The sequence below is a fragment of the Dipteris shenzhenensis genome, chromosome 27, assembly GCF_047967505.1.
Source record: "Dipteris shenzhenensis isolate YYH24624 ecotype China chromosome 27, Dip_SZ_1.0, whole genome shotgun sequence".
Lineage (NCBI taxonomy): Eukaryota > Viridiplantae > Streptophyta > Polypodiopsida > Gleicheniales > Dipteridaceae > Dipteris > Dipteris shenzhenensis.
In genome coordinates, this window is record NC_141622.1 from 31,073,037 (window position 1) to 31,095,492 (window position 22,456).

General features: G+C 39.5%; 1 protein-coding gene across 6 annotated transcripts in view; it reads right to left on the reverse strand.

Moving 5' to 3' along the window:
- Positions 1 to 230: 230 nt before the first annotated feature.
- The window catches only part of FAC1 (AMP deaminase, putative / myoadenylate deaminase), a 55,581-nt gene continuing 33,355 nt past the window's right edge, over positions 231 to 22,456 (reverse strand). For 4 of the 6 annotated variants that reach the window (XM_087398054.1, XM_087398052.1, XM_087398056.1 and 1 more), the window contains exons 7-21: positions 21,801 to 21,928; positions 21,344 to 21,523; positions 20,985 to 21,052; positions 20,711 to 20,853; positions 19,597 to 19,658; positions 4,619 to 4,732; positions 3,274 to 3,414; positions 2,828 to 2,980; positions 2,669 to 2,722; positions 2,407 to 2,517; positions 2,122 to 2,295; positions 1,566 to 1,646; positions 1,363 to 1,461; positions 1,116 to 1,235; positions 231 to 1,039 (exon numbers count right to left, since the gene is read on the reverse strand). In XM_087398054.1, coding sequence (XP_087254180.1) covers positions 1,167 to 1,235; positions 1,363 to 1,461; positions 1,566 to 1,646; positions 2,122 to 2,295; positions 2,407 to 2,517; positions 2,669 to 2,722; positions 2,828 to 2,980; positions 3,274 to 3,414; positions 4,619 to 4,732; positions 19,597 to 19,658; positions 20,711 to 20,853; positions 20,985 to 21,052; positions 21,344 to 21,523; positions 21,801 to 21,928 — 1,577 coding nt within the window. In that variant the 3' untranslated portion in view covers positions 231 to 1,039; positions 1,116 to 1,166. Of the gene's footprint in view, positions 1,236 to 1,362; positions 1,462 to 1,565; positions 1,647 to 2,121; positions 2,296 to 2,406; positions 2,518 to 2,668; positions 2,723 to 2,827; positions 2,981 to 3,273; positions 3,415 to 4,618; positions 4,733 to 19,596; positions 19,659 to 20,710; positions 20,854 to 20,984; positions 21,053 to 21,343; positions 21,524 to 21,800; positions 21,929 to 22,456 lie in introns of all 6 variants that reach the window. The other 2 variants (XM_087398055.1, XM_087398053.1) reach the window with 2 other exon arrangements.

Genomic DNA, 22,456 nt, shown 5'->3' on the forward strand with positions numbered 1-22,456 from the left:
ATTTTCTTTATAGGCTAGTTTTTTTTAATGAGATGCTTTGCACTATGTATTGTTATTGTGTGCTGTTGTGGGACATCGTGTTTCACAATGGTCTTTTACTATAGGAGCGATCTTACATGCATGGCAGAGAAAAGGGGGAGGTAAAAAACATGTGCTTGTGATAATGATACGTGCAATCATAAAATCGTCAATGATCAAACAAATGCTGATCCTGTATAGAACGCCTTCAACAGAAATATGATTCAATGCTATGCAATGCTTTTGGCCACAGGGCCAAGACACCAGAAGTGTTTTGACTACCAAGGCAGGCAACAAGGGTATTATAGTAAGTTAACATACTCCTTGGGTCTGCAAGTGGCTACAACATAGGTCCAAAAAGCTTATATTAGCTCTTCACACAATAGCAACATTTCCAATGCTCACAGCGAAGTAAAATGGTGGTTCACATTTGTTTGCCTCACTATGAACTCTGGATATTACAAAAGACCTGTCAAGACCCTCAATAGCTACAACATGGCCTGTTGTTCTCCTTCCTCTCTGATCTGTTGTCAGAATCATGTTCACTTGCGAAAATTCTGGCAAGGATTTTTTCCTTGTCCTCGAATAGCCATGCCAGGGTTAAAAAATCCTAGGTTTGGCAACCTCCATATTGAAGACCTCTAGCTGGCAAAGAAACACCGCTGGCAATGTAATATCTCTAACAAAATCATGTGGCAGGCCACTCGGACACATCAGTAAAAAGAAATAATTAGGCTGCTGCTCTGCATACATACAAATATCGCCCTCCAATATATAAAAACTTTCATATTTCTATGAAGGCCCCATGAACATAAAGCTCCAGAACATTTGATTTTGGACATTTTTTGTGTGCGCATGAGAGAGAGAGAGTGTACGCATGCGCACACGTGTGTAACTGGGGTTGGTGTATGTGACAAGGGTAGTCTACTGGAACAGGATACCCACTGATGAACTTGCCAGTGCATGCTTTACCGCATGAAACACTGGCAAAAGTGATTCCAAGTACCTAGTACCCCTTGAGCTGCAATGCAATTTTAAGCGTAAGTTACTGGTTGGAAAAGCTAAAGACAAGCATTACGGAAAAATTGGCCACTGACTTTAACACAGAAAGAGGCCGCAGTTGTCAATGAAAAGAACCGCATAATCTCTCAAGGCTCTATTTCATCTGGAATTGGTGCTGGTCCCAGATACACATATTGCAGTTCCTCCTTCCACACCTATAACCAAAAATTATCATCAAACCTAGTACTTGTCATCCCTGCTGTGTTAGTACTTGTTGCTGCCATATGCAAACACACTAGTTCTGACAACATCTGTGCACAATACAATTCCAAAAACGTTTACCTCATGTCGAAACTCTACACGCATATGTGGTACATTTGTCTTGTGTACATCATTCCCTTGGGGACCTAGCTTGTAATAATTATTTCCAACCCAATGTGACTGCATGTTTTAAAACATGAATTAGACTAAATATACAAAATTTGAGCTTCAAATTTTTGGACTTTTTTCACAAGAAACATAGTAACATGTGTCACGAACTCTACCTTCAATGCATGGGAAAAGCCTGATTGATATACTGAATTGCGTGCAATCTCACATAGATCACAAGGACTTAACTTCCAGACCTGACAGCCACAAAAGCCAAGAAGTGGTCAATCCAGAGAAGTTTTGTGGCGAGCCATTTTTTACAGTTGTCAATGGCAACACTTTGGGACTTTGGGACACCACACTTAGATGTATGACATACCACTGTAAGAAAACACTCCACTCAATGCAGTAAATTAATATAGGTGAAGCCCCTCTCAAGAAACTCCAAAAACATATGAACATGTACACAAGAAAATGCAACCAACCAGTCCAAAACATATATGAACATTAATGTACAAGAAGATGCAACCAGCAAACCATGCCTTGTTAATTAAAAGGCTTGCAAGCATTATCACTATGATTTGCCTGGTGAACACTCTTAAGATAAGCTATTTTGGTGTTATATGTGGTTACTCACTTTAATCAATAAACATTGTCTCAGAAAAATCTACATATTGCGTGTATATCTACATTTCTCATCTTCTGACATTACAGATGACCACGAGCTTGTACCTGAGCAGCAATGCTGTATTCCTCAACAAGTGGCTCTTTAGTTAGATGAATCTGCAGAGGATCATCTGTAGAAAGAGAAACATTAAGCCCTCGAGCAAAGAACATTGGGAAAGGGTTCCGATGATAATCAAGGAAAAGTGAATTGTTGCTTAATGGAGACATACACAAGCCAATCTGCAAAAGACAACAACAGATGAAACCCATATCAATGCTGCAATTGTGCTCCACACACCAAGAACCTACATAAACTCACTCAAGTCTTTAGGAAAGGTAGAAGAACAACACCTGGGCTAAGTAATATAGGTACTGGAGACCAGGAGACTTCCGCAGATTGTTTCCATGCGCTATATTGTGTGAGAGAAGAAAAGTTGCAGCTAAATGATCTAGGTCACCTGCCTGCAATGATACATGAGAAAAAGATATATTTATGCCATTGTGAAACTTCCACATGACATGACAACCCATAATTGAAAAGTGATGAACCAAATCTTCAGGAATGAAGAGCTCTGTGATGCATATCCACTTTCGTGAAATCAAACCATCTTACCTCACCAGAGTGAGGCCGAAATTTGATTGTCGTCATTCCTTTAGATTCACGAAGCTTCATTGAAATTATAGAATGTCAGCAATCAGCATGGAAAATAACAGCTGCACACTCAACTTTCCTAAGTATAGCTTTAACAAGGACCCTGGTAACACAACTTACCTTGTTCAAGGTACACAAATTGGCATAAACATAATATGCATAGTAAGAATATGCAGGATTAAATATAATATCCCATTTGGCAGGAATAGCCATGTGCTTTGTAGGTCGTCTTTCTGGCTTGCTCTCATCGTCAACGATGTCAAAACCCACAACCTGCCATACTCTTGACTTTCTCAGTATAAATATTTTGTAATTTGAAATGCTTAAGTCAACAACTGTTTCATGCACAATCCCCCCCCCCCCCCCGGGCGCCCCAACTTCCTCACTCAAAAAAAAAGAAAGAGGATACTAACATGATGTTATTCTATTAGCCATCAATCAATCCCCCACTGTTCAAGAATTAGGTAGTTTTCTAGTTGAAACCCGTTGTTCCATTCTCCATGCTCAGACTAAATGCAAACTGCAACATTTTAGTATCTATTGAATTCAGGACATCCAAACCATACCTGTTCAAGAAACACATGCAGCTGGGGATGAGATCCAGGATCAACAGTCACCTCAAACAAAGGAATAAAAACATTGTCCAACATATTTTGAAATGAGTGAGCTATTCCCATTTCTTTGTATACGTTGTACAGCCGAGGGAGCTGGGGAATAAAGAACAAAGCAGCACCACAGTCAAATAAAATGGGAGCTCTCTCTCTCTCTCTCTCTCTCTCTCTCTCTCTCTCTCTCTCTCAAACAGTCCTCCGCTTAGTGACAGTACGAGCTCAACAGAAGGAGGTATGGGAAAGAACAAGGCCTAATATTGCTGTTTCGTACACTTCAAGGGAGCATTTCACACTGTACTCTGCAAGAAAGAATAGAGAAACTCAAAATACCCCAAGAATTGAGAGGAGCCACGTTCAGGTTATATGAAAAGGTATTAGCTGAAGTGGCAAGGCCATTAATAGACGGATCAAACTCAAAGGAAAAAATATCATAAGCTGTTATGTAAGCATCAAATAACGATGTCCGCTCTCATCGACTCTCTATGGTCTACTCAATGATGAAATGGATGAAATATCACAATGAAGAGGGAGTACAGAAAGGTGGTTATGCCCCTACTTCTGCTGTTATATGCAGATGATGTATTTCTCTTTGCAAAAGATAAAATATCCTACAAAGACACTTGGATGCACTAAGTCGGTTTTGTAAGCACTCAAGAATGCAGATAACATTGCAAAGACAAAGATCATGATCATTGGCATATATATTTTGCTTTTAAAAAGAAAGAATTGGAGGTTGTTTCATCGTACAAATATTTGGGTCTAGAATTCGCAAACAATTATAAATGAAACACATGCATGGAGAAAGGAGTTATGGGTGTAACTATAATTCATAACATCAGACACTTGCATCTGCTCTGGAGCCCTACCCAACTGAATCTTAGACCTTGTCTATGTACACAAAAGCGCATTTGCTTATAATAAGCTTGAATAACATAGCATGCTATCTTCCCGAATTGACAACGAAAGGGCAAGCACAAATCATTTCACAAACAACAAATTTGCTTATCCTTGTACATCATGTCCTTGGAAAGAATATTGATACTCATGTCAAAGCATTGAACAAATATGTTCATAATCATAGTAATAAATCCATTTTCCATGCTTCCTCACTCTTATTCCAAGCTAACTAGAATATTGATACTCATGTCAAAGCATTGAGCAAATATGTTCATAATCATAGTAATAAATCCATTTTCCATGCTTCCTCACTCTTATTCCAAGCCAACTAAAATAATGATACATATTTGTAACAATAGAGAAGGAACACCAAAGCTTAAAATTCAAAACTATAACACCACACCTGAATAAGCCAAACTACATTCTCACTGTATAGCTCGTTGTTTACAAACCAGCTGGCTAGCTGATCCCACTCACTTTGCTTTCTTCCATATATTGAAATCCTATACTCTGCCATCTGTAACCAATAATTGCAATAGAATTAAAGTTCTACACAATAGAATAAAAGTTCCACACAATAGAATAAACATTCCACACGAAGAGCATATGATCAAACAACATCTCCCTCCCTCCTTCCCTCTCTCTTATTTTCAGCACCAATTTTGATTCACTCTACATTGGTCTTTTTTTCCCCCATCAAGGTCTTCTTTTGACTGGGAGGGAATGTCACACATTATGATAAATTTCTTTCCTAGGCCTTAGATTTGTGGATGGTTCCGTAGATGCACACTTGTGAAAGGCTATGCTCTTTTGATGAACATTTTCCATGAGGCACAATCCTGCACAAGAGCTGCAACACTTCCAAAAAGGCACAAGTTTCGTGAAAAGGATACTTCTACTTGTAGCGTTACAATGCACTCTCTCATCAAGAATTGCATCCTTTACAATAGGACTCGTTTATGTGCACCCAGTGTGTTAACGCTACGTCATGCTTTTATAGGAGTATGCAGACTATCTAAACCTAACCGTCTTGACAACTCTACATCCCTAAATCCTGGCACTAATTTTTTAGAGTTAATTTGATCAAATTTGATACGATATGCAGTTTACTTCACCAAAGTAAAAAAGATCCAGTAGTGCCCAGGGAAGGCCAGATCCACCCTTCAAAGAAGAAATCAATTCGACCAAAGAATGCTCACTTACTATTTTGAGTCAGTGGGATAATGCTTCACCACAATGTCATTTTCAAAGAGAAGAAGGCCCTATCAGAAAGCTCTTAAAGAATTACTGAGTTCCAGATGATTGATGGGCCATGGTCTTAAATTGTTCGACATGCTATTTCTCACCAATGACATGGATGGTCCAAGGATGTGTACGAGGCACTGGACCTGCACATAGCTTGGGTAGTGCATTGGAGCTCAATTGCACTTTAATTTTTTTCCATTACTATTTTTAGTAAATGGAGTAACGAATTCAATTAGGGGTTTTCCGAACTTGAACCTACCATGTCAAAGAGCTCAAGAAGGCAACATTTCACTTTAAAGAAGCACTGGAAGGCACAATTTCAAAAAGGCATGTTTTTGAAATCAACGATGAAAGACCCGAGCCCCTAATAAGCACTAAATCAACCTTGCAAGAAGAGCCCTACCTCCCCTATAAAAGACTCCCAGGGTCCTCGTTCCAGTAACAATTCCCACGCTGAACACTGAACCACTCCAGTAACTTGTGATCTGCTGCATACCTGCTCATTGCGCAGCAATCTGCTGCTCCAGCAGTCCTCATCCCCTATGCACATCCTCGTCTGAAGCCATAGCCTGCTGAATTCCTGCCACCACTCGTTTTGTTTTCCTGCCCATAGTGCTATTTTTCTAGCATTTCCCTGTGTCCTGTTGGATGGTTCGAACCAGGCCTACTCAGTTCATCCTGCCAGTCAGCTCATCTGCTGCTCCAAAGGTTGCTTCAGCCTCATTCCCTGCCAGTGGTTACTCTGTAACAAAAGAATTTGTAAAGAGCTTGTACTCTGAACCTGCAAATAACCTCTGCTGAAGCAAACCTCTACAGAAGTACATTCCCTATCTTACAGCCTCTACTGCAAGTTCAATCATGGGCAAGCCACTTCAGCAACTTCCTTCTTCTGCCTAAAATGCCCTCATACGGCTGCCTGCCGTCCAATCTGGTCTGCTGCTCTCATGTCCACTGAGCACTTGTGTATTCGCCATTGATCAACTGAGGCCCTAGCTGGGAAAGGGTGATCAATCAAATGCCATTCTTTGTAAAAGTCACATGGAGAGAGGGAGAGAGTTGGAAAGATGGAGACATGGCTGAGGCAACAGTTGAACTTGATTGATGTTGATAGCAAGCACAATGCCTCATTTCATAGGCAGAAGATGCCTTGTCTTCCCCACACATAGATCACTTATGATGTCAGTTGAGAGAATCCCTCTGACATCATAGCTGATGTCATACACAAATCATATCATATCATATCCCTAAAGGTCAAGTGACCCTTCAAGCTCACACAAGACAAACCACAACCCCATTCACAATAAACTAAACCCAATAAACTCCGCAATACCCCAACAAACACCCCCTTGGAGCAAAGAATGGTGAGGCCCGTGGTAAAATGTAACCGGTCTCCAACTCCACCGCAATATTGCAAAAAGCGGTCTCATTGTGCGCACCTCCTGTGCAACAGCTATCCCCTCAATCAGCTTGTGACCAATAGCTGAGACAATTATCAAAATCACCCCTCCTAACTCCTAACTAGGGTACACAAAGGATATCTCAAGCGTGTTTCATAGAATCAAGACTCACACACAAACACAAGTCAATCATTTTAGGGGGGCTACCCAGGCAGAGAACCCTTATTGATTCAACACAAAAACTCTAGAATGCCCAATCTTAGTCAACCTCATTGTGAACAAGAGGTTTTTGACCTGGGTTATTGCAGCATGGATCTCCTCTTGGTCTTTGCTCATTTTAGGAATACATTGATCTTCTTCAACGACTGACATCGTAGATCATGTCACACACAAATCAATCAAATCAAATCCCCAAAGTTCAAGTGACCCTTCAAGCTCATCATATAAGACAAACCACAACCCCTTTCAAACTAATACTAGAAGTAGAACCCTGTTACATTGCAGCCTTTGAAATACTCTGGCATTCGCTTCTCTCAATCTAGGCCTTTGATAGGCAAGATGGACATTCCTCAATTTTAATACAAAAGAACAGATTCTATCTTAAGTTCTTTTTGGGAATTGATAAAGTTGGTCAAATCTATAAGCACATGGCTCACCCTTGTTAGAAGTCTGGTGCGATCACTTTCTCAGATTGGCACCAGATCACTTTGTCAGATTGTGTGTTGTCTTTGGTCCCTTAGAAGAATGGTACAATCACTCTGTCAGATTGTGTATTGTCTTTGCTCCCCTAAGCCCTTGTTCAAGTCGAACCTTGAGGGTGGATTGTGAAATTTTTTAGTTAAACGTTGAGAAAGGGACTGAAAGAAGCAACACTCACCCTGCATCACCAGCATCAACCAGTCTCACCAACAAAGTTGCTTGGTGAGGACTATAGAACCCCGTTTCTAACCTAAAAAGCAAAAAGCAGGGATCGATGGTCACAGGCCACATATCCCTATTTCCTACAAGAGGGGAAGCCTTATCTTCTAAAACGTGACTCTAGCCCCTTTCAAAGTAACTCCCTTTTTCCAAGACCACATGTTTAGCCTTGAATGGTGGTTATTACAGATTCTTGTTGAGTGGTCCTTCCTCAACTCTTTATGTGTCCTCGATTGGGTCTATTCAACCCTAGACTCCTCATGCAAAATTGGTTGTGTCCAATAGGCTAGTGACCTACATCCTCTTAATCCTAGCTCCTAGCCTAGCTTGGGTGATTTTATTTTTTGGGAGAGAGAGAGAGAGAGAGGGAGAAAGAGCGAGCGAGCGAGAGAGAGAGAGAGAGAGAGAGAGAGAGAGAGAGAGGCTGCAACATATTCTCATCTATCTACCAAGTAGCATCAAATTGTCAATATGAACCACTGAACGAGACCTCGATGATGAGTTACTATCATGTCTCTCATTGTTGGTAGTCCAAAATGCACTCTAAATAAGAGTGCAATCATCTTGGACTTCTAGAACATATACAACTAACGTTGGAACATCTTCATCACCTAAAACATATGCATATAAGATTTAAAAAGATCTGTAGTATCATGGCTGCAATTTTAAAAACATGGATGCGTTGTTTTGTCATGATGTGGAGCTACGACACCATGTCACCGTCAAAACTTGAGACAACATTTGCATTTGTTGCCGTAACATTAAACCCTCTTGCAATGTGCTCATGTGATCCCTAACTTGCGATTGGACGTCTTGATTTTCTTAAAGCAATTTGATCAACTATAGCCCCTCTAAGTTGTAGTACAAAGTTTATCAAATTTTTTAAGGTGTGTCCCTAAGTTGCTTCGAACGAAGCCACGCTTATAGCAATGTGCAACGGTTTAATATTGTACACAAACTCAATGAGTGAAAAATACTCTTTCCAAGACGATAGTCTTGATAGGATATAGTATTGCAATATTTCTTTCAATCCTTGGTTGAATCTTTCACTCAATCCGTCACACTATCGATGATATGCTGAACTAAAGAGCAACATTGTGCCCAAAGCCTCAAAGGAGGAATCTTGAAGTGACTTATTCTTTCATTAAACCATCAAGTCAAAAATCTTGGAGTGTGAATGACCATGAGATGTCTTGCGCTTGAGCACTCTTTTTGTAAGCTACAAATCCATGGAAATGCTTTTCCATGTTTAGGAAACGGCGTAAGAAGTCTTGGTGGTAGTCTTTTGACTTACCTTGATTTATTGGCCAAACAAACAAGATGTAACCCTTTTTATCACATCCATTTTCATGTAAGAACAATAGTAAGTATGCACTAAGCAACATGTATATTTTGTTGATGCTTGGATGGGCTGCAAATGGAACTCATGCTGCTCTTCCAACAACAGATATCGAATATCCTTGTCATGAGGTACATATGCAAGTACAATCTCGATACTGCAAATACATATTGTGTAGGAATAAGACCAACAAATCTTCTGTTCTGAAGACAAATCTATATACCTTTGTAAGACTAGAATAAGTCCAATCATACAAATTTAGATTTTCTGTTGTTCTAAAGATCAAAAATCTACACAGAAAATAAAAGAGAAAATGAAAGAGAAGAAAAAAGAGGTAAACAAAAACTTTTATAAAAAACAAAAGAAAGACATACTTAGCAAGCGAAGCAACACTTATGTCGTCATCAGTGCCCAAGCATAAGCAGCTATAAGATGCTTTTCCATGTTTAGGAAACGGCGTAAGAAGTCTTGATGGTAGTCTTTTGACTTGCCTTAATTTATTAGCCAAACAAACAAGATGTAACCATTTTTATCACTTCCATTTTCATGTAAGAACAATAGTAAGTATGCACTAAGCAACATGTATATTTTGTTGATGCTTGGATGGGCTGCAAATGGAACTCATGCTGCTCTTCCAACAACAAATATCGAATATCCTTGTCATGAGGTACATATGCAAGTACAATCTCTGTGGGGGCTAAAGGTCACTGTGCCTTTGCCCCGGTTATGTACAATACTCAAACACATATATAAATGAATAAAAAAGAAAATTAGGGTGTTCTGCACCCACCAAAACTTGTGTGGCTCTCTGTTTCTCTCTCTCCCTCTTCCGTTCTTACTTCCGTTGAGAGTACTCTCAACTGGTATCAGAGCCCGGGTGATCTAACTGAGCATGCATGAATGCCTGGAAGCTCAGCAACTCTGTGGAAGGAAGGAGAAGCTCTGTGGGAAGCTTTGTGGGTGATTTTACTTGCATCCGAGTGCGCAAAGATCTTGAAGGAACCTTTGGAAAAGTCACTTTGATTTTGCGAAGTGGTTTTGAGAGCCTGTTAAGTGTTTTCAAAGAAAAATTCATTTTTTAAGCTTTTCCCTCTTCCGTTTAACGACAGAGACTTCGTATTGACTTGTAGAGGCAACTATTGCTTGCTTTTGGTGTCCATTTCACTTCGGGAGCTTGGAAACACCTTCATTCTTGAATTTGGGATCATTTCATTGGATTTTTGACTCACTGTGTCAGTTCCTACGTTTTTCTGCCCGGGTGTTGAAACTCAAGTTTGGAGCAACCATTTGCAGATCTGTCAGTTCCGGTGGACTCAGGAGGTCCTAAAACTTTTATGTTACTCATCATTCGCACTCCGGTGGGGTTTACAAACAGTTCTGTTTTCAAAAACGTTTTTCAGTCCGTGTTGAACCCAGTGATTGAGACCACGGTTTCCAAAACCGTCTGTCCCATTGTGTTCCGGACGCCTAAAAACCCCTACTTGTCAGTTCTTGCGTGATTCGGTAAAGTATTTTCACAGTTATAGATCTCTGTGTATTGGATTTCATCTCTCTATTATGCATTTTTCATTCTAAGGTTTTGAAACCTTAGATTTATGCCACATAGCACTAGATAAGTGTTGACTCCCATTTCTCACTCATCGGTTAGGATTTTGGAGTTCTAGCAGAAGAGAGATATTTGCAGATTTTCTTGCTGAGTCCAATTATGCAATGGCGTCCATGTTTTGAGGCATCTCAATTTCTATTTTCAGTAGCGGTCATTGCCGTGGGACCATGATTTCTTGAGCATACCTTATGCAATTCACTCTGGTTGCAGTTTGAGCCGTGTGCGCTCATTCGTGGTGTGCATTGGGTTGCAGTGGATGATTTATAGGCCACTTTACACATGGATGCTATTTTATGCTGAGGGACAGCTTTGACACATTGCAGATGATGCCCTGATAGTGTTATGCTCTCTTGGATGAGATATTATTGATGCATATGCCCATGGACGGTGTTTATGCTTGAGCCATTTGGCACTTATTGGCATTTTGGATTTCCATTGCAGTTGGCATTTTCTTTTGGGCCAGATTTGCTCATATGGATGCATAGTACATGCACATGAGTCAGTTGTATCTTTTGATGCTTTGAGCTTTGAGTTTTGGTGACATTTCACTCTATTGTGGCATACACATTTGGGTGCACCTGGTATTTGGTGTGATTCTCTCTTGCAGGTACTAGCATTTGGGATTTTGTTTCATTTGCATCATGGCATCCTCTTCCATGTCTAAAAAGGAGTTTTTCAGCATTAAAAAGTTTAATGGGACAAAATTTTCTTTGTGGAAAAAAAGATAAGGGATGTGCTTATTCAAAAGAAGCAGATTAAACCCTTGGCAGGTATTGAAGCTAAGCCTGCAAATATATCTGAGGATGATTGGAATGAGTTGGATGCATTAGCAAAGTCTACTATTAGACTTCATCTTGCAGAGTCAGTTTATTTCACAGTAGTAAATGAGCAGACTACGGAAGATTTGTGAAAGAAACTGTGTGCCACTTATGAGAAGAAAACTGCCTCTAATAAAGTTTACCTCATGAAGAGGTTGTTTGAGCTGCAGATGAAGGAAGGGGTCTCCATTGCTTCTCACTTGAATGAATTCAATATTATTTTCAGCTAGCTTCAAGCTCAGAAGATGAATTTTGATGCTGAGACTAAGGCAATATTTCTCTTATGTTCATTGCCATCCTCATGGGATACCTTCCGTACAGCTGTCAGTAACTGTGCACCTGGTGGAGTACTGAAGTTTGATGATGTTGTGGGTAGTTTGTTGACCGAGGAGATTAGACGGAAGTCTATGGATGGCAACAAGCAGGATGCAGCCTTAAATGTGCAAAGGAACAGATCACAGTTCAGGGGAAAGTCCCAAGAAAGAGGGAAGTCTCGTAGCAAATCCAGGGCACGGAACATTAAGTGTTACCACTGTGGCAAGAAGGGCCATATGAAAAAGGATTGCTACAAGCTAAAAAGAGGCAAAAGGATAAGAAAAAGAATAAAAATTGGGGTGCAGAGCAAAATGCCTTGTTGAGGGTACAGGTACGGTTTCATTTGTTTCTGTAAATGGAGATGTTAAGCAACTATCTAATGTGCTGTATGTTCCACAAATCAAGAGAAATTTGCTATCAGTTGCTTCCATAATTGACCTTGACCATGAGGTGAGGTTCAACAAGACATAAGCAAAAATTCTGGATAGTGCGGGCAATCTTGTTGGCACAGGAGTAAGGAGGAACAACCTGTATGAGCTAACAGCCACCGCTGGAGTGGGCACAAGCAGACTTTGGCATGAAAGATTCGACCACATCAGATTTGCAGTGCTGAAGGAGATGCAGAAGCAAGGTATGGAATAATTCTCCACTTATGACACTGAAAAGACAGGTTGTGTGCATCTTGGAAATGACTATGCACGTGACATAGTGGGAGAGGTGACATAAAGTTTTCTTTTACAAATGGGTATGCATTTGTTTTGAAACATGTGAGACATGTGCCTAAGTTGACCAAGAGTCTTATTTCAGTGGGTCAGCTAGATGATGCTGGTTTTCACACCACTTTTGGCTTTCAGAGTTGGAAAATTCAGAAGGGCTCTATGCTTTTGGCCAGGGGTGCCAAGTGTGGGACTTTGTATCCCTTACATGTATCAGGGGTGTTTGATCATGTTGTTGCAATAACCGAGCAGCCAAGCACTTCTTTATGGCATTGCCGGTTGGTTCGTATGAGCCAAAATGGGATGAAACTCTTATGCCGTTTGGGTTATGTACCGCATTTGAGTTTCTCTGAAGCAAAGCACACTTATGTCATTATCAGTGTCCAAGCATAAGCAGCTATACTGGGTTTCTAAAGACCGGCGGAGTCTCTTGGGCAAATCCAGAGCTTGCTAAAATACGTCAAATAAACAAAAGAGAAAGAAAACAAGAAATAAAGAAGAAAGGAAGTAGGTGACTAAGAAAAAATAAACAAGCAAGTCAAGAAACAAAATCTTCCAAAATTTTGGAATAACGCTCTCTCTCTCTCTCTCTCACTCACTCTTATTTAAAACATCAAAAGCTAAATGGTCCTTTACACTTATGTATCGTTTCCCACAAAGAGGCAAAAATACATTTCTAACTTAGAAAGCACAAGCATACTCAAACAAACTCTCTTTTGAAACTAAAAGAAAAACGGTCTATTCAGCTCCCCGCTTTTTGTTTTCAGCATATGTTCAATCATTCTAAACATACCTAAGGCCGATACACCATAGATAAAAGACTTCATATCTAAGATTGTGAGTACTTTTTTCATTATTTTCCTTGGACTATACCTCTTGTGTAATAGTAAAGTGATCAAATTACTACACTGAGTGATAAAAGACTCCTTGGTTGAAAATCTATGGAATTAGGAAGAAATGACTCCATATTTTGCCAAATCAAAAATGTTCGAGTCAATGTGAGACATTTTTATAATGTGTAAACCACTATATTCAGGTTATTCACGTTTATTGTATATATCAACCTCTAATACTATGGTAGATTGAGAAAGTCTAAGACCTAAGAAAACACAAGAATCCCCTCTTGAAGTGCAGTTCAGTTCACAAGAGTCACGAGGATAGATTCCTTCTCCAAAAGCACTAGCGTCTTTGTACATAAAGTCTTGAAAGTTAGGAATATCTGGTACAAATAAATCATCTATAAAACGCCTAGCTTAGCTAAGCTTATGTAAAATGATAGGGCAAGTATTGATAGAAATAAGACGTTGCATAAACTCAAATTCATAAGTAAAAAGATAAAAGTTTGCTAAAAAGACGGCACAATTAGTGCCCATGGGGATTCCTATAATTTGTTGAAACAAAGAATCACCTATTGTGATGTAAAGATTATCTAAAAGAAAATCTATCCAAGAGCAAACATCTTCCACACTTACTAGCTTTGTGTATCTTTTCTTTTTAGAATCTATATCATGATCTTTATTTTTTAGTCACAAAAAGTCAAAGCATAAGGTTGTTTTCTCAACTTTTAGCACTTTGCATCTATCTTTGTCAAATCTCAGCTTGAAAACTTTAGCCACTAGCTTTTTTATTCTAAACTTCAGAGCTTCCAACTCAATCTTTGTGTAAAGCGTGGTAAAATCATAGGTTTGAAGGAGAATAGGAGACTCTTTTTCCTGAATGCTTCGAGAGGAATTAAAAAATTTTACAACAAGAATCACTCCTACAGAGTCATTTAAAATCCAGCTTGAGTACGAGGGAACATCTGCCTCCTTTAATAAGTCCCTCCAAAGTTCATGGACACTAGGCAACATGGCTTTGAAGTAGTAGCTTAGCCATTTAGAGACATCCGTCAAAGTAGTCTCACAAGCAGCTGCAATAAATCTTGGCTTTTTGGGAGTTTTGTAAAACTCTCAAGCAGCACAAAGAAAAGGTATACTTGGATTGCAAACAAACCCAGAAGACTTGCAAAAACTCGAATGTTTTGCGATCAAATCCTTTTGAGAAACTAAGACAGGGGCGTAAGTTTTGGCAAGCGAGTTTACTTCTCTCAAAAGACATTCTAAGTAAAACTTTTTGCAAATAAAAACAAAGTTATTGGAACATTTGTCCATATAAGAAATGACAAAATTCCTATGGAATTTTTGAAGAAGAGTTTCATCTTCTTTAGAAAGACGATTACTTTGCTTTGAGCAATTAACCGAAGGGACTTCTTCTAGTTTCAAAGCAACTTTCTTCAACATTCTGATAAGATATTTTGAACTCCTAAACGTTCTTCTAATTGCAAAACACACTTTGAGATTCCCTTATCGATAGCTTTTAAAAGGCAAGACTCTTTAAAAGAGTATAATCGAAATTTCATGTCTTTCATGAAAAGGTCTCTTAAGTTACTAGAAAGTAAAATTAAGGTATCAGCTGTGACTACATGTCCCAAATCAGCATCAATAAAGCTTTGGAATCTCTTACTTTTACAACAACAAGGTTCTCTAAGAATAGAAGATTTCGAATGCTCTAAAAGCCTTTTACCTATGTCTCCATAGTTGAAAGCCTTTTGTCCTAAAGTTTTTACATACTTCCAAGCTACTACTGGATGCTTCCAAATTCTTCTCACAAAATGAGGAAGAGAATCCATTACTTTAGGAGACTTCAAAATTGAGTTTAAGCCTATCTTGTCAAGTGAGGGAGAAGTAAAAATACAAATCAAGAGTTCCTTATTTAGATAAACTTCTTTACTTCGAAAAGAAGCTTTTACTTTTAAGAAGCGATCCAACAAAGTTTTAAGTTGTATACAATGGAGCTTATTTAGATTCAAATCCTCAAAAGAGAAGTTTTCCACAGTGTATTTAAGTTTTAAAAAGAACTTTGACATTAAGTCCAAGGTTTGAAATGAGGGGTTTTGAGGGCATGCATATTTAATCTTCATCACTTTCCCATTGAATTTGTATTTTATATATATATATATATATAGTGAATTTGAACTTGTCACATATGACATTTTAAAAGTACTTTATACTTTTTTCATATGAAGCCAAAATTGCAATTGTTTCATTCCCTTGATATTCAGTTTGCAGGCATTTTCAACTTCTAGATCAGCAATTGTGTACTGCTTTAAAGGTTGAAACCAATCTTTCCTGCTCATCATATGTTTGCTAGTATTTGGGTATACCAACTATAAATCTGAAGTGGTAGTGTCTGAGAGTAAACAAAGTTACTCTTAGTTGCAACATGGAAAATTCATACATAGGCTGCTCATGTAGAGCATGCTGGTCCTGGTCCTCATCAAAGGATTTGACGATATCCTTTTTTGTGTGGAAAAAGGAAACTTCTATTAATGCTTGGAAAACACCATACAACTCAGCTTCCAAAAGGAGCTAAGGATGGTAAGTACAAAGGCCTGTCAGAAAATAAACTGGCCTGTTTCCTAGAGAACCCAGCTCACTGCCTAGGGAATCTCCGAAGTTGGGGCTAGCAACCAAGGTAGTGGTCTATACATCCAATGGATATCTCCCGCGGAAAGTATGGAAAAGACGCCTGAAAGCCAAGTCTTGCAGAAATGCTTCTGTCTTTCGATAGTCACTCTTGATCCTGGAGTACCGCGCTCCCAAATGGCATGCAAGGTTAAGATGATGTCCTGCCAAATGGCAACATGGGTAGCCATCGGAGTGATCTGCTGTCCTCCCATCACCTGACTGCACCGCTCGACCCAATTGTTCTAGACGCTGTCCTCTAGTGAGGGCGTCGAGCGAACATAGGAAGATGTGGAAGACCTGCTGGCCATGGACCCTATATGCTGGCAAGATTGGACTAATCGAGTAGGCTGCTCATCAGATTAAAGAGCATCCTGATTGCTGTCCTAAATGTGCATTTAAAGAATTACAATGCCTCTTCATCAAATGATATATACCTAGATGAAACCAGGAACATTCCCAAACTCATCCTCTAAAAACACAACATAGGCAGTTTCAATCTCACGAGAGTCACTCATAAGATTGAAAACCATAAACTCCATCACGCATAGCAAGGACTAGCTACTATGACATCAAATGATAGCATAGAATACTCATTTGGAAAAGCATTCGCCACAGCTTGTGGCTGCAAGTAAATAGCACCATCTTGAAGCACATTGTTAACACAAGTTGGCTGTTCATCACATATAGTCTCCATTGTAAAGAGGTGATCTAATACAGAATTGCTTTGTCAACATTGGAATTTGGTTGATTGATTTGTATTTTAGGTGTCATGGATTGTACTAGCTTGTCATCTTTGGCCTTGATGTGCGGCGTGCCATGTTCTTCTTGCATTTATTCTCATAATGCTCCATACCCTCCCTATATTGACACTTGTTCTTCTTGTAGGTCTTAGTTTCTTTGCTTAAACCACAAGTGCATTGCGGTTGGCTTTTGCATTGCCACCACCATATCTTCGTGCATGAGACTTATGACTATACGAAGCATTTTTTAAATGCATGGGCCCTTTCCACGTCCATCTAATTGAACACAAGCAACATGTCCGTGATATTTTTAGATGTTCATGTAGAAAGTCACTTCTACATTAACTAAAAGAAGTGGGCTTTTTTGAACCAACTTGGGAGTATTGAAACATGCTATTTCTTCAAATCGCATCTTATTTAATCCCAAAAAGATCGAGGTAATCTATAATTGGCCAATTTCAAAGGATGTTCATGATTGCTACTGGAATAGTGACGAATCAAAGAAGTGTGAGAATAAGAGAAAAGCTGGTGGGTTGGCAAATTTCTATCATACCAAGGTTTCCTCTAAGATTGTAACACCCTAGTCTCAATTTTTAAAAAGTACATATAAAAGACTTTTTGGTAGCTACTCAAAACTTAGCATAGTTTCCAACAACTTAAGCACTTGGACATGGCTATTGTATTGTCCCGCTTATTTGGACACGCTAACGACTATTGCCAATCCAAATCATTCATTTGAGGTTATGATAGATGCTTCCAACTTTGAAAAAGGAGTAATCTTGATGCAAGTGGCAAAGTTATTGTTGTTGACAATCATAAACATTCTAATGTTTTTACTCGGCTAGTTATGAATGCCTAACAAGCAGACCATATAGAATATTTGACCAACTTTACATCACCATTAAGTACATTCCAACCTTACACAATGTGGTTGCAAATGCCCTTAGTAGGCTACCCTTACTCTTTTTTTGTGGTGAATACTACATTTTTTGTTCAAGTCTCGAGTTGCTTGAAAGGCCAATATGCGGATATTAGACCAACAATAGATCAACAGGGCGATCTCCTGGCTCATGCTAGTCTCGCTCCTGCTAGAGTTAGGGGATATAGCAAGGGAGAAACTGCCTTGGGATGGGCAGGGAGAGTGCAAGCAAGTTCCCCAATATTAAATCGTTTGACCTCACCGAACAACATTGAAAATACTAGTGATGGTCTTGTCTCTTTGGTAGGTGATTTAGTTGGATCTAGCTTGGTAAATCAAAACAAAAAAGTTAGAAGAAACATATATAGAGAAAGGTTTAACTTTTTAGCTAGGTCAAACATGAATAATCTTCATGATTTTGGAGAAGGTAACATTAATTGGCCTAACTTTAAGGCTTTATTAGTTAGCACTCATTATACTAATAATAACATAAGAATTCTTAATAAACTAAAACATCTTAGAAACAAGCATCTCAAGACTTCTGTTTCTATTAGTCCTATTCATGCCACACAAGTAATTTATGTTGTCTATAACATACATAGTAGTAATATGCTTTAGGTAGGACAAACCTATAGGACAGCTTTTATTCGTTTTCAAGAACATGTTAGGGAAGCTAGAAAAGTTCATAGGAAAAATTCCTTAATTGAGAATTCAAAACCCTTATATGCGGCAATGGCAAAGTCTGGTTTCGAATCTTTTCGTTGCTTTCCCATTGAGCATATAGAGGGCCATTTTAATAATGCCAAAGATTTTTAGAAGGCTGCTCGTCCTCGTGAATTGTTTTGGACGAGAACTTTACACACTTTCTTCCCAAGAGGTTTTAATTTGGAAGGAAAATCAACTCTTCGTAAAAATATAAGAACCTCTAAAAAGAACCCTTTGATGTGGACATCTCATATCAAGCCCTTTAACATTCCTCATTACCAAAATAGTCATACACCTAACATCGTATGGAAACCTAAAGTTATGTTACGAGGTTGTCCTAGCTCTCCTGCAATCTCACATGTTATTCGTGAGTTGCCTCCCTCACTTTCTCTTCCTCCACTTCCTCCTCCTTTAGTTCCTTTAACTTCCTTAGTTCCAAGGGTTTTTGCTTCTCAAGACTATAAAAGAAGACTACTCTACCTAGATAGGTTAATGTCTCTGGGTCTTTTTTCAATAAAAGTTTTTGAAAAATATGGGCATAGGAGATCAGGTCCCATCAACTCCAAGAGCCTTTGCACATTAAAAGGGCTTAATATGGTATATGCCTTGGATCCAATACACCACATATCTTTTTTCCGAGGACTGTGTTCATGGGAGGATGCACACATTGCCTTCTTGAAGTATCTTAGTTGGGCCTATGAACACTATATCATTTGGTGGAAAGAAATATACCTGGATTTGAATGGTTGATATTTCTAGAAAAGCTTCTTGTATTTTGGAGGGCGGAGCACAAAGGGGTGGTAGTTCAAAGGAGATCACTAGACGCAACATTACTAGAAAGACAGTGGGCTTTCAATATTCCCATTTCTTTTTGCATGCCTCGTCTAAAACTGCATTAGAATATACTTCCAAAGACAATACACCAACAATAATTTAGTTTCATTTTCTAAGTATCTTTTCCTGACAAGAATTTCACAAAATTAGCTTATTGCGAATGAAATATGTCACCATGAGGTTCTCTTCGTGCGTTTGTTGCTAGTGTGGAGTGCAGCTTCTAGATAATACCAATTAGTATTAAACACATTCACAACAATCAACAATGCTGCAAGGAAACCTGTATGTGATGATAAGAAATAAGAGATACAAAGAACTCATGCCTGGTATTTGCTTTGTGCAAGATCTTGAAAAACTTGTTTTGTCACTTCTGCCAAAAACCGACCTGCAGACCCAACAGAACAGCTTTTAGTAAATTATTTTACAAATATAATAGTTTGAAAATCGATTCTAGTTACAACATCCTAGTAGCTTTCAATTTAAAACCCCCTTCATTTAGAATCTTATGATACACAATATTTCAGCCGGGTCTGGAAATCAAGCTGCATTTTGCCTCAAAACATGGAAGAATACCGATTTGCAGCCATCCCAAACATATTAGGCTAGTGCAATTATTCTCATTCAAAGAAAAGGAGCCCCACATGCTAAGATACGGATGAGGAGTAGAAAGGGAGTGTCTTTCAGCAGGGCCAGCAGTGGTTGGGATGACTAAGGCTTCTGGTGGCTGGCTGAGAGGCTGGGGGTCGCAGACTGGAAGGGCTGGGAGTGGCTGAGTGGGGTGCCTAGTCCCTAGGGGCTGAGCGGAGAAGCTTAGTGAGGCTGAGTGGGGTGGTTGGGGGCCGAGCGGAGAGGCTTGGTGAGGCTGAGCAGGGTGCTTGGGGCTTGAGCAGAGAAGCTTGGGGTTACTGGTGCCTGAGGGCTGAGTGGAGAGGCTTGGGGTGACTAAGCAGGGTGGCTGGGGTTGAGCAGAGAGGCTTGAGCGGGGTGCCTGGGGCCTGAGGGCGGAGCCTTAGTGCCCCCCCCTTCCCCTTCTTCTGCCTGTCTGCCAACACCAAGCCTCCCCACTCAGTCAGCCCGAACCTTTCTGCTCAGCCCTGAGGAACCCCACTCAGCAGGCAGACGCATGGGGAGAGAGAGAGAAAGAGAGAGAGAGAGAGAGAGAGAGGGAGAGAGAGAGAGAGAGAGGTTAGCATAGCTTATGATAGTGCAAACCTCAACAAATGACTCCATCAGCACCAAAAGTCATCTACGTAAACTCTTGATGATTTTCTAGATGATAATACTTTCAAGAGGACACCTTCATAATGTAAACTCTGAGCTAAACTGGGAATTCAGGTCTCAGCTCACAAAAGCTTATTCAATAGCTGATGCCTGCTACCACTTTCAATGGCCTCTCATACAAAAGCAAACTCTAAGCTTACAACTCATTGTGAATACCTTGAATAAGATTATCTTGCTTCAAAAAAATCTCTCTGAGTCTGCTTTGTCCACAAGGATTGTATTTAAGGTTGAATTTGTCGAATCGATGGAAAGTATTCTTATCAGCATGGACATCCAGTAAATCCACATTCAAGTCATATCTGATAGAGCCACAAAAGGGTGTTACTCAAGATCTATAAAGGAGATGCATACAAAAAATATATGCTGCACGAGGTTGCAGGAGATTGAATGAATTAACCCGGACTTAGAATCGTCAGAAATCTCATCTTACCCCGTCAAGTCTAAACTCACAAAGACTTCCTTAAGGGTGAGATATTTGCCATCTCGGAAAATCACAACCTGCACCACAATGATAAATTCCAAGCAATATCAGGAACTTGGGGTTAATGCTTGTAGGTAAAGGCTAAGAACTTCACAGGGAATCAAAATCTAACCCTGCTTATTAATGTACACTTTTTACAAACCATTACGGAGGGCGGCTTCTAGCAAAACAAAAACCGGTGCACCCAACAAATGCAATCAAACAATATGATACTTTGGGAGGACATATTTTCAGAGGGCGGGCATCAAAATATACCTAATGCACTATTACCATTGTACGCTTTCCTTATAACCAGCATCTTGTCTCACCTCATCTGGCTCTTTTTTGAGCTTAGACTTGATAAATCGTAGAAGATGCTTCTGGTTCATACAGGATGAATGATGCACATGGGTATCAACTTTCCGAACATTGTAAAAATCCCGGTGGGGAGCACTTTTCTGAGCTAAAAATTCACGATCAGCATTGAGCATGAGGTGCAGACTGAACTTCTGTTACACAAGGTTGAAATGCATGCATGTTAGCGATTTCACAATTGGATACATTCTAAACCAGGATAACCCAGATTGTTAATGAAAATTGACCATACCCCTCCAGTCATAGCCTCGAACAAAGGTTTTCTAATGCATAAACATTGATGACAAAGCAATGGATCCAACAAAGTGGTATTTGTCCAAAATGGGACCATATTTCAAGCCGTCAAACAAGGTGGACCTTATCCTTGACCCTTCCTACAACAAAGTGTGCATACATGGAGATATACCATACCTGCTCTAGCAAACGGAGCCGGTGATGGCACAGGGTACGCACATTCCCCAGTGAGGTGATCTTCAATATGCGATGCATGTCTGTAAAAAACTCTGTTGCACCAATAACAGGAAAAAGTTCTTGCTCGGCTGCAAGTACAATCGAAATGGTAAGTAGCCCAACCACACCAAAAAAAAACTCATGTACGCATTGCAAGAAGAAACTTGCCAATTGAAAGAACTTGTGGGGGACTGTGCATTAAGACATTTTGCAAATACAAATAGTATATGTGGACTGCAGATGAATAAATAAAGCTATCACCAATATTCATCTCAAGGACTTATGGATAGGAAGGGAGGAGGAAATGATTTGCGCGCACGCACACACACACAGAGGTAAACATATATGTATACCTACATATATATATGTGAGTATACATATACATATATGATAGCTATGTTGGGTAGGGCTTGATAAGTACGTCGAGGGTGACTACTCACTTCTTAAAATCTCGCATGTTCTGGTGGAGTTATTCAGGTCTTTCAGTTTAAGCTTTATTAGGTATGCCATGTGGCACATTGGCATGAATCCCATATATAATTGTGTTTTTAACAGCAAGCTGCCATGTGTCACCCATTGAAGTGGCATACTCCCATATACAGCCAACCTTAAACTAT